Consider the following 21228-nt stretch of genomic DNA (forward strand, 5'->3'; position numbering starts at 1 on the left):
TAGTTCTGCCATATTAATTTCAAATTTTCCCAGCAGTTTTTGTGTTTGACTTATTTTTGATGTCTCATTGAGTCATTCTCTTCCATTTGTTCAATTCAAAATTTTAGTGAATAATTTTCTTCAGTTAGCTTTGTTATCTCCCTTTTAAATTTGGCCTATTGAACTTTAAAGTGACTTGTTAATTTTTTTCCCCCATTTGACTTTGTGGATGTTATTCTGTATTCTATTTCACCAATACTCTTTTTTTTAAAAAATAACTTTTTATTGATAGAACCCATGCCAGGGTAATTTTTTACAGCATTATCCCTTGCATTCACTTCTGTCCCGATTTTCCCCTCCCTCTCTCCACCCCTTCCCCTAGATGGCAAGGAGTCCTTTACATGTTGAATAGGTTACAGTATATCCTAGATACAATATACGTGTGCAGAACTGAACAGTTTTCTTGTTGCACCGGGAGAATTGAATTCAGAAGGTAGAAATAAACCGGGAAGAAAAACAAAAATGCAAGCAGTTTATATTCATTTCCCAGTGTTCTTTCTCTGGGTGTAGCTGCTTCTGCCCATCTTTGATCAATTAAAGCTCTCTTTATCGAAGAGATCCACGTCCATCAGGATACATCCTCAAACAGTATCATTGTTGAGGTATATAACCAATATTCTTTTGAAAGGAGTTTTTTCAGATAATTTCTGTGTTTCTTTGACCATTACTCAATTGATGGTCATCTGCTCATTTTTCAATTCTTTGCCACACAAAAAGAGATTCTACACATATTTTTGCACATGTGGATCATTTCCCTTCATTTATGATTTCTTTGGTATTCAAACCGAATGAGGTTACTCTTGAATCACAGGATATGCAGAGTTTTATGTCCCTTTGTGCCTAATGCCAAATTGCTCTCCAGAATGGGTGGACATGGTCACAACTCCAGCAACAATGTATTAGTGTCCCATTTTCCTCTCTTCTTTTCCAACATTCTTCATTATCTTTTCCTGGGTGTGTAAAGTACCAACTTAGATGGGTACAGTAAGCTCGTGTTCACTTAATCCAAAGACCTCTTTTGAAAGCCAGTACATAACTAAGAACTACTCTCTGTTGCAAATAGCAAAAAGCATCCTGGCAAAAATTAGAAATGGCTGTTGTGGGGGGTGGAGTGCTCTGGGGACCCAGCTTAACTCCTGAGGAACAGTAATTGAAAAAGAAATGGTCCTCCCAAAGGCATGAGAAGGGACTCTTATAGAGAGTACTGACAGTCACTCAGGAGATAGCAGCACAGAGCTTTTCTATAGCATTTCCCACATGCCAGGCTTTCTTCAAGGCGCCCTTCCAGAATCTCAAGAGAGCCCAGAGCCCTTTCTCCAGAATTGCCCTTGCCTCCTCCCTCCCTGGAGGTGCCTTCCACTTCTCCCTCCAGGGTTTTAACTTGGCCCTTGCGTGCTCCCCATGGATGAGGATATTGCTTTCCAACTGCTGACACTGGCTCTAGAGTGGGCAGAGTCGGCATGTGCAGGAGATAGTGCCCCTGAGCATGTCTTTGCTTCCACTGTGGGCACCCCGGACATCAGGTGATGGGGAGTAAGGCCTGGAAAGAAGGCTCAGTGGGGGGATTAGGCTGAGATCCAGGGAGGAGTTCTGACTCTGAAATACCCCCCTGGGCATGGAGTAGTCACCAACTGGAGGGGCCAGGAGAGCCAGGGCCATGCTTTCTATACTATATTCCACAAGACCACCAAAGAGCCCCCTGTGCTGCTCACAGAAGCCCCCTGACCTCAAAGCAAAGAAAGGATGACACAGATTATGTTTGAGGCCTTCAGCCCCCTGCTCCATTCCCTGCCATCCAGCCTGGCTGCCTCCCTGCCTCTGGCCGTACCCCTGGGGTTGTGATCAACTCTGAGAATGATGGGACCCACCCAGTGCCCATGTTTGAAGCTGACATCCTTGCAGGAGCCAAACTCTTCCTGGCTCTGATTGGCTGACAGACTTTGGCATGAAGATTTGGATTGAAGACATTTTCCCTCCTGCAGCTACTGAGAGCTAGAGGGTGTGACATCATAAGTTGGGCTCAGGGCCCCGGATTTTGTGCAGGAGCTGGCCTTTGCCACATGCAGCTGCACCAAGCTCCCTTGGGTCAGGTCATCGGCCTTGGCAGGGCTAGAGCTGGAGCCCAGCAGCTCTCTGCCTGTGGAGTCCACCAAGCTCCCTTCATCTCCACCAGGTGTGATGTCAGTATGGGAGGCTTGTCTGCCCGTCTCAGGTGGCCGGGGGTTATAACCCCATACCCAGGACTAGCTGGAGGGAAGCACAAAGGGATGACCACCCCAGCCCCCAACCCAGTGAAAATCAAGCTCCTTCTCCTACCTGAGCACAAATCCCTCCCTGCCTTTCCTGCTCTTTCCAGTAGAAGGGGATCAGGAAGCGGGGCCTGCTGAAGCACCCTTGGTTCTAAATGGACTCCTGGTTTTGGCGTTTTGTATTTACAAAACTCATGACAGAATAAATTTGTCCCCTTTCCCCCAGAAGAGATCAGATGGGCCAGATTTTTGGAGGGGGACCCTGTGACTTGTACAATTCAGCTTGAGGATTTTAATTGTACATTTTAAAAATAATCCTTCTGATGGCCATAGCTCTCTTCAACAGTGAGACGATTCAGGCCAGTTCCAGTGGTCTTGTGACAGAGAGCGTCATCTGACCCCAGACAGAGAGAGGCTTGTGGGAACTGAGCGTGGATAACAACATTGTATTTTCACTCTTTTTCTTGTTTTTTTTTTCTCATTTTTCCCCCTTTTTGATCTGATTTTTCTTGTGCAGCAAAATAAATGTGAGAGCATGTATGGAAGAATGCACATTTTACACATATTGGATTACTTGCTGAGGGGCTGGGGCAGGGAGGGAAAACATTTAGAACACTAGGTTTTGTAAGGGTGAATGCTCAAAATGATCCATACATATCTTTGGAAAATCAAAAACCTGAATTAATAAAAAAAATAATCTTTCCAGATACTGAATAATGCAGTATGACCAAGGGTTTCCTGCCTCTAAGAAGCCTGTTCTGCTTGATAAAAAGCAGCTACTTAACAGTCCAGATGCCAGAGAGGAGGATGGGATGGAGAAGGTGCAGGTGTTGTTGTACATGGAAATGATGTGAGCCTAGCTTAAAAAAAAAAAAAAAAAAAAAAAAGATCCCTTTGTATCTTCTGCCCTATTCTATGTAATTGTCCAAGCCTCAGTTGCCTTCTGCCTCCAACAACAATGGACAGGAAACCTTTAGAGTCTTCCCTGGAATATTATGGGATTGGGGACAGTACTTGGGGACTGGAGGAGAGTTCCCCATTTCCTGATTTAAGACCAGTTCAAATAACAGTGTGCACAGTAAGGAGACTTCAAGAAAATGAATGTGAGAGTGTTCAGATTGCCTTTCTCAGGCCTTTCCTTGAACCACTTGGTGACTCCCAATTGATAATCCTTCACCCTTTCCTTTAGGAGGCCGATTTAGGGGAAAATCTAACCCAGGGAGCTTTAATCAGGGTTTTCAAGTAATCTTGCTGCTCTCAGTGATCCGTGTCACAAAATACTAACTTTCCTTTAGCCAAATAACCCCTGGCCAGTCCATTTCCATGTGAGCTGCAGAGAGGAGCGGAACCCGAAGGGTGGTGACATCCCGGGGTGACATGGCAGCAGGATCCCCCCTCCCGGTAAGACGCCCTCTCAGGGCAGGGGACGCGGCCGACGCTGCAGCCCTGACGGACGGGAGTCATTCCCGACACTTTTCCGTTTTGCCAACTCGCTTGCAGGCTGGGACCGGAACTCCCCGGCCCGGGGCCCCCGTCGCTGTTAGGGCACCGCCACAGGAGGCTGGAGATGCCCCAGAGAGGAGGCGGCTCCTTGGGGAGCTTCGGCCCCAGCCTCCGGCCCCAGACAGGTAGGATGTCTCCCGGTGACGTCACCCCGCAGCTGTCCCTGGGGGCTGAGCCGCGGGGCATGCTGGGAGTGCCCAGGGGTGCAGGCGCCGCTTCTCGGGTCCCAGGTTTATTTTTGTTCTTACTTCAGTGGGACAGAGCGGGGAGAGGGCAGGAGGGCAGGAGGGCAGCTGTGCGCAGGCGCGGCCTGGGACTTCCGCCTCCCTCGGTAAGGCTCCTCCTCTTCCTCACCAGTTGGGGGCCGGTCTTGTGGCAGAGTCCGCACAGTTGATGTGCAGGCCCCGAGTGCGGGGGTGCGCGTGCAGGAGAGGGGAGCAAAAGTGCGGTAGCTGTGAGTGGGGGCGGGTAACGGAGCTGCGTGTGCGCGTGGGCGCGGGTGTGCGTGGGGCCTTAGCTGTCAGTGATTTCCCTGCTCGGGCTGAGATGGGGGCGGGGCGGGCTTGTGCATCCCTGCGGCTGGGGGGGAGGGGGGGCGGGCCCTGCGGAGTGTTTCTTGCGGAACCCAACTGACCCCTCCCCCACGAGCCCCCAGTATCGCGCGGTCCCCTCGCCAGTTGCCAGGGGCCCTTTGCACACTTTGGGGGGGGGGAGGATTCTGTAGTCTCACGTCGTTTGCCTCAGTTTCCTACAGTGCAAAAAAGGGCTGAGAGCAGCCCCTTCCCCCATGAGATCCCTTGTGTAAAGCACTAAATACAGGGCCTGGGATGCAGGAAGCGCCCCCTACATGCAGCTCTTAGTGCGAACGTTGCCCAGTCCTTCTGTTTGTCGGGAGAACCCGGGGGAAGGGGGAGGGGGAGGGTCCCTTGGCGGGAGGGGGAGGGGGACTGGGGCTCCCATCCAGCTCTGCTCCTTGACTCGGTGCCATCCTGGTGATCTTGGGACGTCTGTGGGTTTCTGGGGCCTTTGGCAGGTGGGGGCTCCATGTTACAGGTGGAGAAACTGAGGCAGGCAGGGTCAGCGTCACACTGGCCTTCCAGGGATTCCGAGGAATGACCACATGGGCTCATGCTCTCAGGGCCCCTCCCTACAGTGTGCAGGAGATCCTAGTGTCCCGTGCTGGGGGTCCTGGGAGGGTCTCCCTGCCCCCACAGGTGACATCTCTCTGCTTCCTCCTCTGAGCTGAGATGTCTCCTCCTCCTCCTGGGGAGCAGCCGCCCCCCACCTCCCTGCCCTCAGAGCTCTCTCTCATTGTGGCCAGGTCCGCATCCAGCCTGGGCAGAGAAGCCTGAGACTCCGGCCTCCCTCCCCGAGGCCCCTCTCCCTCCCCAGACCAGCTGGCAGAGGATCCAAGCCCAGAACCAGAGACATGGATGCTGGCAGCCAGAGCCCCTTGTCCCAGGTGAGTGCGGTCCCTGCCCAGAAGTGAGCAGCCTCAGCCCAGGAGGCGCCCAAGGGAGCCCAGGGAGCTTCCTCCTGTCAGAGGGAGGGGCCCCGGCAGGGCCGGCAGCAGGGCAGGAATCACCCCCCTGGCGCTGCCCATTTCCTGCCCCCTCAGGCGGCTCCCAGGTCTCGGGTCCCATCAATGAGCCCTGAGAACGTGGCTCCCGGGTGCCAAGCACTGTGCCCACCCCCGGGGGGAGGGGACAAAGGGAGGTTACAAGCTAAGGGTCCCTGCCCTCCCTGAGCTCTCAGTCCAGTTTGGAACAAACGTCCACACAAACCCCGTACGGTGCAGACTTCTCAGAAGGAAGTTTGGGGACCTGGAAAGGCTCTTTTTTCAGAAGGTGAAACTTTCCCTGAGACGGGAAGGAGGCCGGGAGGCCCAGGGGGGAGGGAGGACATTCCCAGCAGGAGAGAAGAGCCGGTTATGGGATGGAGGGTCTTGTCAAGGCTCAGCCAGAGCCCGGGGTCCAGGAGGAGGAGGGGAAGAAGGTGGGAGAAGCCTGGCCCGGCTTTGGGGGCTGGTTCTGTGGCATCTGCCATGGGCCGGGAGCCCTGGAAATAGGATCTCCTTTAACCTCATTGTGAGAAGTGTCGGGGTTCTTGCTGGGGACGCCCTGAGACAGGGAGAGGAGGACCCGGCCAGAGACTAAGCTGTCAGTTATGTGTCCACTCAGGAGGGTGACGTTTTCCAGGGGAGGGGGAGGGACGTGTGGCTCACACGGCCACGGGGGTCAGACACAGACTCTCCTCCTGAGCCTCAAAGCTTCTCCTTTGCCTCCGTTAGGTTTTGTCTTGTACGAAGACTCACAAAGAAGTTCTGGGTGAGTTATGTTTAGGGCCCGAGAAAGGAACAGGGACATTATTCAGAAAAGAACAAAAGATGTTGGTCCGTGCATTTGGAGTTAGAAAGTCTGTTGCAGAGGTTTTCCCCATAGTTCCACACACCAGGTCAAGGACAGTCGGAGCTGCTTGAGTCGTCCCACAGTGACTCAGTATTTGCCAAGTGCTTTATGAAGCATAATCATGACCCTAAAAGTGAGTCCACAAGTATTCTTAAAGGGATTGGCAGAAGGAACTTATTGAAAGGGACTTTGAGTGTATTGATATCTAACAGAGCCAGTGTAGAATCAAGTGGACTTACTTAAAACCTGCTTAAAAAATTCACATTTAAAAAGCCCATTTCTAGGTGTAGAACATCAACCCTGAAGTCAGGAGGACCTGAGTTCAAATTTGACCCTTGACACTTCCTAGCTGTGTGACCCTGGGCAAATCACTTAACCCCAGTTGCCTCATTGGGGGGAAAAAAGAGCCCGTTTCCTAGATTTTCATCATGCCTCAGTGACATATGTTGGGACATGAGAGCAAATGGTGTGATTGTGTGTCCCAGAGTTCAAGGAGGAAACAGATTAGGAGGGGGAGACATCAAAAGGACCAAAAACAGCATTGGGAGATGGAGAGATTTTGTGCCATTGAGAAGTCTCCCCAGTCAGGAGAGCAGGGCCTGTGGGGGGACTGAGAGCTGAGAGAAGCAGAAGTCATGGCATGGAGGGGGCCCCCAAGACCACTTCTGGTTCTATGAAGGGGTGTCAGGGAGAGCACAGGTTGGCCCCCGACCTCTGATCTCCCGGCTCCCACCTACCTGGGGAGGGCAAGCACAGCCCACATTTCTAGGAGACAGTTACCTGAAGGAAAAGGGGGAGCTTCTTCCCCTCAGAGCTTCTGCCAGGAAGAGAAGTCCCAGGCAATTTGCCCAGAAAAGTGGGACATGAGGAAAGAGCAGAGGCTCTTGTGACTTCTGTGAGCAAAGACCTTCCTGAGAGGGTCCAAGGGATCAATTTTCCCTCTTTCCTGAGCCCCCAGGATCCTTCTCTTTCTCCACTCATACTCATGGCCAAGGTCAGAGTTTAACAATAGACTCTTTTCTACTAGTAGAAATGGCTCTTGGGGAAATTGAGATTCTGGAAGACAAGTCATCCCCCTCTTTTGATCTAGTTTTATGGAACGGAGTTTGTCCTAAACTAAATCATAAGGTTTCATTGAAAGTCCCAAGTGTTCTCTAAGGATACTGTGATGTTTGACTTTCTATGAGTACATCATCCCTTCATGGAAAATGCTTTAAAAATTGGGGATCAAGGTAACATGTTTTGGATCAGAATGACTGTTCTGCTTTCTGAGTGCAATCAGTCTACAGTGTCATGTTGTTAGGTAGTTAAATGATTTTCTTTCCTACAATATCTAGGACTGCTTTCAACTCAATGGATTTTATTTGATTGTGAATAAGTTTATGGAATTTATTGGATTATTATTCTAATGATTCTTTTCTGCTAGATGATCATTTAAAAATAGTTTCTTGAACCTGATCCAATGATGTCTTTAGGAAAGCAGCTCCTCTTGGAATCTAGATTTTGAGAAATGAAGAGTTACATTTCTATAATATTTATTAAATAATGTTTACTAATTTATACATGCAATTAAGTTGATTTTACTTTAAAATTAATAGTAATAGTAACAGCTTACTAGAGAGAAAGGAAGATACATGAGAAGTAGATGAGTCACATATTTTCAAGAAAATCAAAATGAGAAAAAAAGTGAAGAGATTTTTATGTGCAAGGAAGAGAATTGCTCCCACCAAAGAGAACTTCTAAAAAAGCCAATCCTCCCATTCTGCTGGAACTTAAAAGGAAATGAAATAGAAAAGCACCATCTGCCAAGTGCATTTCCCAAGCAAAGTTCCTATATGCAGAAGGATATATGTATCTCTTGTATGATAGCTATCAAGCTGGCTTTTTACTCATTCTCTTGATTTCTGATCCCCATTATTCTAGGGTTCTTACATGATGTTGAAATCATTTCTTTTACAGAAATAAACTATATATGTCTTTCTTATGTATTTGCTCATTCTCCAATCCCAGCTGATAAAATATTACATTTTAAGAAAGGAAAGAAACGCTCCTTTCCCCATAGAGATGCTCTTCTTTTTCACTAATTCAGTTTTGAAATAAATGAATCCATTCCATTAACAAGTCAGGCCAAGTGTACAACAAAGACAGCAGACCCATCTATGCCTGTGTCTATGACCCATCCTGCCCAGTGTCATATCAGCCCCTCAGTGTAAGAATAGAGAATGCTTATGCGGCTGGAAGCAGTCTCATAATACACTGTCATGGACATACTGGGAGTAATATGTCTCTAGGAATCTTTTTTTGCTTTAGAAATATTTTTCTAAATATTTAGTTAGAAATATTTTATGCTTTTAGGAAATTTACCAAATTTTTTTTTCTTTCTTCTTTGCTCAGTGATGAATGTTCAGGTTCTGTTGACCCAAGAATACAAAGTCCTTGCCAACTTCTCCCAATCTCTTCATGGAATTTCCTTAACATATCACTTATGCTACTTCTGATGGGGAAGAATTTTTCCTTCCTCTTCTCTCTTTCTCTTACACACATTCTCTTACTTCACTGATACTTCATCAACATTTTCCCTCCTTTCATCAAGACAAGCATTGTACAGTAAGAAATCTTTTAGTATTCCAAGGTGTTTTACTTCAAACAGAAGAGGCATTTCTCAGTATCCCATTGGGCTCTGAATGCCTGGTTGCAAAGTGTTGGCTGTGACAGTCATAAAGGTCATGTGTATTTTGGTAGACAAATTCCAACTCTGGGTCAGTTTCCTCCTCTGGATAGATGAAGGTTGGACCAGATAGGTTCTGACATCTCAGCTCAAAATCTTGTGCCTTTTGATGGTTTAGGAATTGGTGACCTTCAAGGATGTGATGGTGGACTTCACTGAGGAGGAGTGGGAGATCATGGATCCTTCTCAGAAGGAGCTGTACAAGGAGGTCACGCTGGAGAATGTCCAGAATCTGCTGTCCCTGGGTAAGGACCATTTCCTGTCTTTTCTTGATTTTAGTTTCAGGCCAAATATAGCATAAGCAGGAGAGAATGGATGCACACTCTGGTGCATCTCAGCCTTAGGTACTAGGTCCTCTGGGTGCTCCAGCTCTGCATCCACTTTTTTCTTTCCTTGTAGCCTTTTTAAAATGAATCATTTGCTTCTAGTTCAACAGATGGAGCCATAGATGATCAGGGGTCATTGCCAGGAAACCATGATTTCTATTTGATTGATTTTTTTTTTTGTAATACCTTTTTTTTAAAATTTTTTTTATTATAGCTTTTTATATACAAAACATATTCATGGGTAATTTTTCAACAGTGATCCTTGCAAAACCTTCTGTTCCAACTTTTTCCCTCCTTCCCCCCACTCTCTCCCCTAGATGGCAGGTAGTCCTATACATGTTAAATATGTTAAAATATATGTTAAATACAATATATGTATACATATTTATACAATTATCTTGTTACACAGGAAAGATCGGATTTACAAAGACGGTAAAAATAACTTGAAAAGGAAAAAAGTGCAATCAAACAGTAACAGAAAGCATGGAAATGCTATGTTGTGGTCTGAAATCATTTCCCCGCATTCTTTCTCTGGGTGTACCTGGTTCTGTTCATTACAGATCAATCGCAACTGATTTGGATCCTCTCGTTGATGAGAGCCACTTCCATCAGAATTGATCATTATGTAGTATTGTTGAAGTCTATAATGATCTCCTGGTTTTGCTCATTTCACTTAGCATCAGTTGCTGTATGTCTCTCCAAGTCTCTCTGTATTCATCCTCCTGGTCATTTCTTACAGAACAATAATGTTCCATAACATTCATATACCACAATTTATTCAGCCATTTTCCAATTGGTGGGCATCCCTTCAGTTTCCAGTTTCTAGCCACTATAAAAAGGGCTGCCACAAATATTTTTGCACATGTGGGTCCCTTTCCCTTTTTTTAATATGTCTTTGAAATATAAGCCCAATAGTAACACTGCTGGATCAAAGAGTATGCTCAGTTTGATAATTTTTGGGTATAGTTCCAAATTGACCTCCAGAATGGTTGGATCTATTCACAACTCTACCAACAATACATCAGTGGCCCAGTTTTCCCACATCCCCTCCCACATTCATCATTATCTTTTCCCGTCATCTTAGCCAATCTGACAGGTGTGTAGTGCTATGTCAGAGTTGTCTTAATTTGCATTTCTCTGATTAATAATGAGTTGGAACACCTTTTCATATGACTAGAAATAGTTTTAATTTCTTCATCTAAAAATTGTCTGTTCATATCTTCTGACTATTTATCAATTGGAGAATGGCTTGATTTCTAATAAATTAGAATCAGTTCTCTTTATATTTAGGAAATGAGGCCTTTATCAGAACTTTAGGTGTAAAAATCTTTTCCCAGTTCATTGCTTCTCTTCCAATCCTGTCCACATTCATTTTATTTGTACAAAAGTTTTTTAACTTAATCAAAATTTTCTATTTTGTGATCAGTAATGACCTCTAGTTCTTCTTTGCTCACAAATTCCTTCCTTCTCCCCAGGTCTGAGAGGTAAATGATCCTATGTTCTTCTAATTTATTTATAATCTCATTCTTTATGCCTAGATCATGAACCCATTTTGACCTTATCTTTGTGTTTGGTGTTAAGTATGGGTCAATGCCTACTTTCTGCCACAGTAATTTCCAATTTTCCCAGCAATTTTTGTCAAATAATGAATTCTTATCCCAAAGGCTGGGGTCTTTGGGTTTGTGTTTGACTGATTCTTGATGTCTTATTGAGTCATTCACTTGGATTTGTTCAAATCTACTTTTTAGTGAATTTCTTTCTTCAGTTACCTTTTTTATCTCTTTTTGGCCAATTGAACTTTTAAATGACTTGTGTTCATTGGATTTTTTTTCCTATTTCACGATTTCCACTTCTTAGGGGATTGTTCTCTTTTCCACTTCACTAATTCTGTTTTTCAGGGAGTTGTTTTCTTTTTCCATTTTGCCAAATCTGTTTTTGACAAGAGTTTATTTCTTTAGACAGTTCTGTGTTTCTTTGGCCATTCCTCTATTGATGAGCATCTATTCGTTTTCTTTTTCTTTCCCACACAAAAAGAGGTTCTACAGTTATTTTTGTACATATGGGTTTTTTCTGTCAGTTTTGATATCTTTGGTATTCAGATCTAGTGGGGTACTTCTGACTCATGGGATATGCAGAGTTTTATATCCCTTTGGACCTAATCCCACATTGTTCTCCAAAATGATTGAATCTGGTAACAATTCCCCCAACAGTGAATTAGCGTCCCACTTTCCCTCATCCATTCTCACATTCCTCATTATCTTTTCCTGACTTCTTAGGTGATATGATTGGTGTGAGGTGGTAATACCCATGTGTAATGTTCTTTTTTTTTTTTTTTTTTTTTTTTTATAATTTTTTATTGCTAGAACGCATGCCAGGGTAATTTTTTACAGCATTATCCCTTGCATTCATTTCTGTTCCGATTTTTCCCCTCCCTCCCTCCACTCCCTCCCCCAGATGGCAAGAGTCCTTTACATGTTGAATGGGTTGCAGTATATCCTAGATACAATATATGTGTGCAGAACCAAACAGTTTTCTTGTTGCACAGGGAGAATTGAATTCAGAAGGTATAAATAACCCGGGAGGAAAAACATAAATGCAAGCAGTTTATATTCATTTCCAGTGTTCTTTCTCTGGGTATAGCTGCTTCTGTCCATCTTGATCAATTAAGGCTCTCTTTATCAAAGAGGTCCACTTCCATCAGAATACATCCTCAAACAGTATCGTTGTTGAGGTATACAATGATCTCCTGGTTCTGCTCATTTCACTCAGCATCAGTTCATGTAAGTCTCGCCAGTCCTCTCTGTATTCATCCTGCTGGTCGTTCCTTACAGAACAATAATATTCCATAATGTCCATGTGTAATGTTCTTCTCTAGAATTTAATGTTCTCTGGGAGCAGGTTACTTTTAAGTTCAATGATGACCTGAAGTGCAGCCAGGAGTTAAAATCCAAATCCTTTATTGTTTCCTTTTAAGTCTTGTGTCCTTCCTGGGACCCAGTTACCTTTCTTAGAGGCCTATCTCTCTCCTTGGTTCCGAGAGCTCCTGCCACTAGTCCTTTGCCTCTGCCATCTTCAACCTCTAGCCAACACAAAGGTGGAAGATGGAATGAAGCTGTCTCCTCCTCTGAGAGCTTCTAGTTTGCTTGTCCTTCCTGGCCCCGACAGCTCCTCTTTACATATCCCACACTGAGCATACACAAATCGTTATATCACTAGGAAACCATCATTTGTTGTAGGATTAAATCAATGCTAAACTAGATTTAACCACTGTCTCCTCAATTCTACTTAGTTAGCACCTTGTAAGGATCCTAACACCCATGGTCTCCTCAGAGTGCTACAAAGGTGTTCAATCCATCTCTCCAGGATCCTGTTGGTGACTTTGATCAATGTGGCTCCATCAGCACTGAGTACTTCAGCTTCATCTGATTAGGCCTTTGGCCCATAAATAACTTTCAGGCATTGTAAATGCAGTCCACAAAAACCGTACCATCTGAATTTCCCCACCATTTGCGTCAGACCAGTTTGGATATTTCCAAGTGTTCTGTCCCAGATGAGTAACTAGGGTACAGTATGACAAATCTCTGAAAGCTGCTTAGTCTTTTCAGCTGAAATATTGCAAACCCTGTTGCCTCCAAGTTAGAATCAAACTCTTCTCCCATGGAGAATCACTTTAATCTGTTGATATTGAATCTGGCTGTTATCTTGCCCTGTGCCTGCTCTTTCTGTTGAAGGACCAGTACTCTACTGTGTCCATCTCCTAGGTCACTTTCACATCCTGTAAGTCTCTTCTCCTTACAGAGACAAAGTCTATTAAATGCCATTTTTTGCTACAAGACTATATCCGTGAAGTTTTATTCTATTGAGCTTAGTAAGGAAAAGGGCATGAGCTACCTAAGTCTCAAGTCATCATTGCTTTTGCTTTTAATTATCTTTGTATATATTTTTTTTCCCTGTGTTTGATGGTTCGTTTCTTTTTCAGATGTAGACCCCAACGTTGGAAGGAATGAGAAGACGAGAAAGCTGGGGTTTTTTGTGGAAGAACGTGACCTGCAAGGATTCATGAAGGATGGTCCCTGTGCCTTGACTTTGAGGGAAATCCATGCCTCTAACATTGAAGTAGATAACATAAAGTCTGACTGTGAATTGGATGAAAGTAGAAAGAGATTCAGGCAGTCTTCTTATCTAAATCACTATAACAAAATGAATCCAGGGAAGAACTGGCTTCTGGATAGTGAATATCAGAAATGTTTTCCTGAACAGGTAGAGCTCTTTGATTCGCAGGAGAAGCCTGCTGAAATAATAATAAATCCAGATAATCAATGGAAAATGGCCTTCAGTGAGAGTTCAGACCTCACTAGACATCAGGAAAATGATGATGAGGAAATGTTTTGTGTGGATAGTCAAGGTGGAAAGGCCTTGAGTCAGACATCTCAGCTCATTACTCAGCAGGAAATTCACATAAGAAAGCAACCTGATGAATATAGTGAATGTCAAGCAATGTCATCCCATCATTCATCTCTTCCTTATCAATATTCAGTTGATCCTAGAATGAAAAAACCTTTATTTGGTGAGTGTGGGGAAGCCTATAGTTTGAACTCAGACCTTGATAGATCTCAGAACTTTCATCCTGGAGAGTTTTATAAATGTAATGAAGGTGAGAGAGGCTTCACACAGCAATTCTTTCTAGCTGTACCTGAGAGGTTCCACACTGGCGAGAGACCTTTTGAAAGTAATCACTGTGGAAAGCCTTTTGCATCTAGTTCCACTCTTAGTGAGCATCAGAGAATCCACACTAGAGAGACTTATATATGTAATCAATGTGGAAAAGTTTTCATATGTAATCATAAGCTTGCAGAACATCAGAGAGTCCATGGAGGAGAAAAGCCTTATAAATGTAGTTACTGTGAAAAGGCTTTCAAACAGAGTTGTAGTCTTGCTTTACATCAGAAAATCCACACTGTAGAAAAACCTTATAAATGTAATCACTGTGGAAAGGCTTTCATAGCTAAAGACAGTTTTGCTTTACATGAGAGAATCCACAATGGAGAGAAACCTTATAAATGTATTCAGTGTGGAAAGGCTTTCACCCAGGCTGCAGGTCTGTCTTTACATCATCGAGTCCACACTGGAGAGAAACCTTATAAATGTAATCAATGTGGAAAGGCTTTCACACGGGGTGCCAATCTTGCTGAACATCAAAGAATCCACACTGGAGAGAAACCTTATAAATGTAATCAATGTGGAAAGGCTTTCACATGGGGTGCCAATCTTGCTAAACATCAGAGAATCCACACAGGCGAAAAGCCTTACAAGTGTAATCAATGTGGAAAGACTTTCACATGGAGTGCCAGTCTTGCTTTACATCAGAGAACCCACACTGGAGAAAAACCTTATAAATGTAACCAATGTGGAAAGGCTTTCACCCAGGCTTCAAGTCTTTCTTCACATCAGAGAATCCATACTGGAGAGAAACCTTATAAATGTAATCAGTGTGAGAAAGCTTTTTCACTAAAGGGGAATCTTACAACACATCAGAGAATCCACACAGGAGAGAAAACCTCATAAATTTAATCAATGTGGAAAGACTTTCATAAAGAGAGTTATTCTTTTTTTACATCAGAAACCACAGAGGAGAAAAGTCTTATAAGTGTAATCAATGTGGAAAGTGTTTCACATGCAAGGGAGATCTTAGCAAACATCAAAGAATCCATAGGAGAGAAACCATTTGAATGTAATGAATGTGGAAAGGCTTTTACATACAGTGCCTATATTGCTAGACAATAGAGAACTTACATTGGAAAGAAACCTTTTGAAAGTATTCAATGTGGAAAGGCTTTTGCACAGAAGTGAAATCTTGTTGAACTTCAAAAAACCCACACTACAGAGAAACACTTTGAATGTTGTCAGTGAGGAAAGGATTTCACACCAAGGTCCTTTCCAGCTGCACATCAGAGAATCCCCCTTGGATAGAAATCTTATAAATGAAATTAATGTGGAAAGGCACTGAGGTATAAATCCACGATTGATAAACATCAGAGAATACTCACAAGGAGAAGCATTGTGATAATAAACATGAAATGATTTCACAAAGAATTCCCACCTGTATGTATATGAGACAATCCACACTGGAAAGGCTTTCAGCAAAGGCAGGGGCCCACGGCCAAGCTCACTACCAAATACTTAATGGCCGCACAAAGAAAACTCTATTCTACTGGCAGAGAACATGCAGGATGGAGTGCCCTTCGGCATGTCTTTCCTTCCACTGTGGGTACCCTGGACATCGGTGTGTGATGGTGGTGAGGGCTGGGAAGAAGGCTCAGTAGGTGATTAGCCTGAGAGCCAGGGGGCAGTTCTGAGCCTGAAATATCTGACTGAACATGGAGTAGTCACCAACTGGAGGGTCATGGAGAGCTGGGCCCATGCTTTCTATATTGTATTCTATGAGACTACCAAAGAGCTCCCAAGCTGCTCACAGAAGCCCCCTGACCCCAAAGGAAAGAAAGGATTACACAGATTAAGTTTGAAACCTTCAGCCCCCTGCCTCATTCACTATCATCCAGCCTAGCTGCGTTCTTGCTTCTGGCCGTACCCCTGGGGTTGTGATCAACTCTGGGGATGGTGGGACCCACCCAGTGCCCATGTTTGAAGCTGACATCCTTCCAGGAGCCAAACTCTTCCTGGCTTTGACTGGCTGAGATTTGACAGACTCCTGCATGAAGATTTGGACCCAGGACATTTTCCCTCCTGCAGCTGCTGAAAGCCAGAAAGTGTGACATTATGAGCTCAGGGCTCTGGATCTTGTGGAGGAGCCTGTCTTTGGCACATACAGCTGCCTCTGGAAAAGAGCACTGAGCTCCCTGAGGGTCTGGTCATCGGCCTTGGTAGGGCTAGAGCTGGAGCCTAGAAGCTCTCTTCCTGTAGAGTCCACTAAGCTCCTTTCAACTCCACCAAGTATGATGTCAGTATTGGAGTCTTGTCTGTTCATCCCTAGTGGCCAGGGGTCATCACCACATACCCAGGCCTTGCTGGAGGATAGCAGAAAGAGGTGACTGCCCCAGCCTCCAACCCAGTGAAAATCAAGCTCATTTCCCCCCCACCCTGAGCATTTTGGTTTTTCTCTCATCTTTTTCCTTTTTCATCTGGTTTTTTTGTGTGTGCAGCAAAATAACTATGGAAATATGTATAGAAGAATTGCACATTTAACATGTATTGGATAACTTGCTGAGGGGCTGAGGCAAGGGACGGAAAACTTTTAGAACACAAGGTTTTGTAGAGGTGAATGCTGAAAATTATCCATACACATAGTTTGAAAATAAAAAACCTTAATAAAAATAATCATTCCAGTTATTGTATAATGCAGTGTGACAGAGGGTTTCTTGCCACTAGGAAGCCTGTCCTTGATAAAAAGCAGTTAAGATCAGTCCAGATGTTGGAGATTAGGGTGGAGTCAAGGAACTACAGGTATTGTTGGTATATCTAAAAAAAAAATTACCTTTGTTTCTTCTGCCCTCATCTGTGTAATTGTCTAAATTGTCTCCTGCTTCCAACAAGGATGGACAGGAAAATGTTAGAGACTTCCCTGGAATATTATGCGATTGATTCCAGTAATTGGGGAACTGGAGGAGAGTTGCCTGTTTCCTGATTTAAGACCAGTTCAAATAACAGTGTGCACATTAAAGAGACTTCAAGAAAATGAATTTCAGACACCTGCTTTCTGCAGTAGTTTAGTGTTTAAATTGTCATTTCTCAGTGGTTTTTTGAAGCCACTTGGTGACTCTGAATTGGTAATCCTCAACCCTTTTCCTTTAGGAGACTGGTTTAGAGGAAAATATAACCCATGGAGCAATTATCATGGTATTCAAATAATCTTGCTACCCTTAGTGGTCCACGTCATAAAGTATTAAATTTCCAAGTCTCATCAACTAAGTAGAGGAAACTGAAAAAGGACGGCTCACACTCACATGACCTCTATGAGCATCAGAATGAGCAATCTGTAAGAGCCTCAAGAAAGACGAAAAAGAATTTCCATTTGAACTGACAATCATGTTGGGAAAATAAAAACTGGAAAAATATCTTACTATGAAATGCTTCTCCCTATGGAATCAAGGAGAAGAGCTGTATTCTCCCATTAAGGTTTGAGAATCTGTGGAGGCAAAAGAGGGAGGGTGATGTGAAATTCCTGCTAACCAGAAGTGTCCCCAGAGGTATGTTAAAAAAATTCTAGAAAGAGTTTGTGAAAAGCCAGCAAACCCTGGGTATTCTGGGGAGAGGAAGGGAAAACATTCCCAGTCATCACTGAGAGAGAGCAAAGAAAAACAAGATCCTAGGTAATTTCCTGAAAAGCTGAAGTTGTCTTATTTAGATGAAACATGAAGAATATTCTTAAGAGATAGTAATCACTGGGAAGAGAATTGAAATATTGAAAATGTATTCTTTTGAGCTCCCTATCACAACTTTTCCCACCTGGTGATTTTTCTCATTGGGAGTGTGGCGACAGAATTATACTGACCCCAGCCTCCATTCAAGCTCAACCAGTTTTTCCTTAAAAGTTCTTCCTTGACCATTCTCAAGACTTTATTGATTCCCTGTATAGAGCTTGTTCATACATGGCTGTTTTTGTCATTGTCTTCTTCGGTAGACTATGTTGGTAATGGATAGACTTTGGCTTTCTCCATAGTGCTTAGCACTGTGTCTGGCACATAATAGTGCTTAATAGATGTATATTAATTGATTGATCAACTTGCAAAGGAAAAAAGGGGGTATTATTCACAGTCTGGTCTGCTTTGATTGCTTCCAGCCTACTGAAGAAGAGCTCTCATTTTATTGAAGCCCAAGATGACACTAGGTATGATGTGTCATGACCAAAACAACTTCTGTATTTTCTTTAAGATTGCTTTCACTTGCTAATAATGGCTCCTATTCCTCATGTTCCTGTTTCATTATACATAAATGAGTGACTATGATAGAGTTATGTACTATTTTATTAACTGGGGCTGGAGGTAGAACTAATTTGCAAGACCAACATTGTGAGATTATTTATGAGGAATAAATTAACGGAAATGGTCCCTAGAACTCAGGGTCATTGGCATTCAACAGTTAACAGAATGAGCAAAGAGGCAGACAGAATGGCCATATCTGTAAATCCCTGCATATTTTTCCATCTATTTTTCCAACCTGCTACTATGTACTTGGCCAATGTACTTGGTGTTTGATACTCTCCCATTTCTAGCACATTCTGATATGATTCCTCTTTTCAGAAGCTCTATTACTTTGAACTAATGTTCTTTCATTTTTTCATCATTTTGGTTTCTTAAATCATGATTTATATCTTATCTATAATGCATATTTGACTTTTAGCTTTCTTATTGAACTTCTGAACAATATGAGTGTTCCTAGATTATAATTATAAATAATATTTATTATAAACCGTGAGAGCTTGCCTTATAACATTGTCTGACTCTCAAGACCTGGAACGGTGCTGGGCACAGAGCAGCCATTTTCTAATGCTTATTGATATGACCTAAGGAATGGTAAATGGGAAGGATTCATAGAGGCCTGGGAAGACTGAGGCAGAGTTGGTACCTAAGAGCAGAAGGGCAGTTTACGCTCTGAGGACAGCCATCAGGGCTCTGCTCCAGCCCAGTGCAGACAAGACTCACATGAAGGGGTTTTCTTCAACTTTCAATTGCTATAGAGGAGAGCTTGGCTACAAGAAATGCAGGAGGGAGAATAGGAATTTAGGGGTGGGAGGAACCTTCAAGAAGAGACAAAGACATGTCCATGAACAGGGACTAATGAGTTTGGAGGTTTTCCCTTTCACTTGTAATGAGGGATGTGTGAGACTTATGGACCACAAAACAGACTTTCAGAGTGAAAAAAAGGAAAACGAGTTTTATTATGGTCTAAGAAAGGGCATCTGCCATCTGACCAGGTGTTTGTCAGTAAAAAAAAAAAAAAAAAAGTGCTAATAATAAGTAAAAACTGTAAAACACAAGAATAAATAACCCAAACACAGAAGGCCCCATCCCCGCTTGACCTTTTCTCCAATTGTTTTGTGGAGTCTATACTTACATTCAGATCACAGAAATCTAACCCAGAAAAAAAAAAGAGTACAAGTCAATAATAATAAACTCTTAAATTAAATTTTCCTAGAGACCTGTTATACAAGCAGATATCCTCCTAAAAAAGAATTCAAAGCCGCCATCACCTTTACAAGAAGTACTTAAATGCTAATTAAGCGTTGGTGGGAAACAAGAGAGGACAAACAGCTACAACTTTTTTTTTTTAGCTATAGCTTTATTATAAAATCACAATTAAAGTGTAGTTGGAAGCTATATTCCCATGAGTGTATATTCATTCTGTTAATTCCAGGCTGGGAGAATCTATAAACACTCACAGAGGGCAGTAATGGGGGGAGTGGGGATGGGGGAGTTAGTGCTCAAGAGAAAAAAAAAATGCCTCAGATACACTAGGGAACAGGAACGAGTAGTGAATATTTTATAGCAATATTTGAGATAAATAAGTCACAGGTAAGAGATAGCCTCAAAGCCTCAGAGACCATCCTCCATGTCAGTGGAAATGGCCACATTGGTGGATGCTGAAAGAGGGACTATTCTCACCTGATCTGGAGATCTCTGGGAACGAGGGGCCTTTTGTCTCCAGGCTCCCTGCTTTGGCCAGGCCTTGGTCCCTGAAGACTGACTTAAATGGAACAAGGATGCCTTCCCTTTCTCTTCCTACGCAAGAGTTGGGCCTTTGGGATTTAGAGAACAAGAAGTCTCAGAGAAGTTATAAAATTCCTGGGTGGGAGAAAATAGAAGACAGCTATAGAGCTAAAAATTGAGAGCGTTTTATTAGCTGGCCAGCACCTGAGTGCCCTAGTACGTGACTAGGGGATTCGGTCCTGAGCAGTTGTAGGGACATGTATTTATAGGAGAAAAGTACAAAAATGTTCTGAAACATTCTTCACACTAAAATTTCATTTTCAGACGGGTGGCAAAGGTGTAACAGGGGAACAGTATTTCTTTACGTTTTATGCTTGTGAAGTTGTCAAGGACTTTGTTTATTGATAAAGTTAAAGTGGCACATCTGGGGACCTCATGTGCATGAAGGAAGGAAATACCATCTGCATTAAGGAGTGAAGGCTGGCCACATAGTTCGGAATGCAGAGAGTTCAAACAGACGTAATATTCTCAGTTTCAGGAATGCAGGACAGGGTGAATCTGTCCATTTTACTCCCACCTTTTACTTCTGACTGGTTAGAAGTTGGACTCATCAGAGGTCGGAGGGGAGTAAGTGGTTTTGGCAACAAAAAGCTTAACTGGGTCCTTCTGATATGCGTGGTTAAACAGTTAATCAAACCAGGGGTGATCAGTAGAGCTAGCAGGAATAGAGCAAAGGGGCCTCTCAGGGAAGTTATAAGGGAGGTCATCCAGGGAGACCAATTAAAAAGTGACCGGTACCAGCACATTGACTGTTGTCCTGCAGTCTCCCTCTTCACCATCTCTAAGGTTCTTTGTTGGTTTTCTGGATGTCTCTGGGGCAGCCTTCTTTCAGTAGAGTAATCACCACAAGAATAGTCAGGTGTAAAAATCCAAATCCTTTATTATCTTCTTCATAATCTAGTTTCCTTGCCTGGGGCCCAGCAGCTTTCTGGAGAGCCTTTCAGTCCAGCCTTGGTCTCAGTGGGCGAAGTACAGGAGGACAGCCACTGCGGTGGTGTGAGGTAGAGTAAATGAATCTGGCTCTGACCCTCTGAGTCTGAACCAGTCTCTCCCAAAGTGCAGGAAGAAGGAGAGCCACAGAAGCCTGAAGAAAATGGAATGTCTCTGGCTTTCTCCCTGGCCCCTGAGAGCTTGAGCTCCTGCCTCCAGGCCCATGTCCTCTCCTAGTCTTTGACTCTGGCTGAGTCCCTCCCGGTTTTATATGCTCTCCACTGAGTATAAACCAATCATTATATCACTAGGGATATTATG

General features: G+C 43.7%; 3 protein-coding genes across 6 annotated transcripts in view; all 3 read left to right on the plus strand.

Moving 5' to 3' along the window:
• The window catches only part of LOC127556769 (zinc finger protein 665-like), a 572139-nt gene that overhangs the window by 489726 nt on the left and 61185 nt on the right, over nt 1-21228 (plus strand). The window lies entirely within an intron of this gene.
• LOC127556748 (zinc finger protein ZFP2-like) overlaps nt 1-21228 on the plus strand; it is a 605234-nt gene that overhangs the window by 399928 nt on the left and 184078 nt on the right. The gene's annotated exons all lie outside the window — the stretch shown is intronic.
• Nucleotides 4154-19589, plus strand: LOC127556770 (zinc finger protein 665-like). The gene is made up of 4 exons (XM_051990190.1): nt 4154-4245; nt 5113-5253; nt 9046-9172; nt 13233-19589. The coding sequence occupies exons 2-4, from the start codon at nt 5221-5223 to the stop codon at nt 14816-14818; spliced, it is 1746 nt and encodes a 581-aa protein (XP_051846150.1). The 5' UTR covers nt 4154-4245; nt 5113-5220; the 3' UTR covers nt 14819-19589.

The sequence above is a fragment of the Antechinus flavipes genome, chromosome 3 (assembly GCF_016432865.1).
Source record: "Antechinus flavipes isolate AdamAnt ecotype Samford, QLD, Australia chromosome 3, AdamAnt_v2, whole genome shotgun sequence".
Taxonomy (NCBI): domain Eukaryota; kingdom Metazoa; phylum Chordata; class Mammalia; order Dasyuromorphia; family Dasyuridae; genus Antechinus; species Antechinus flavipes.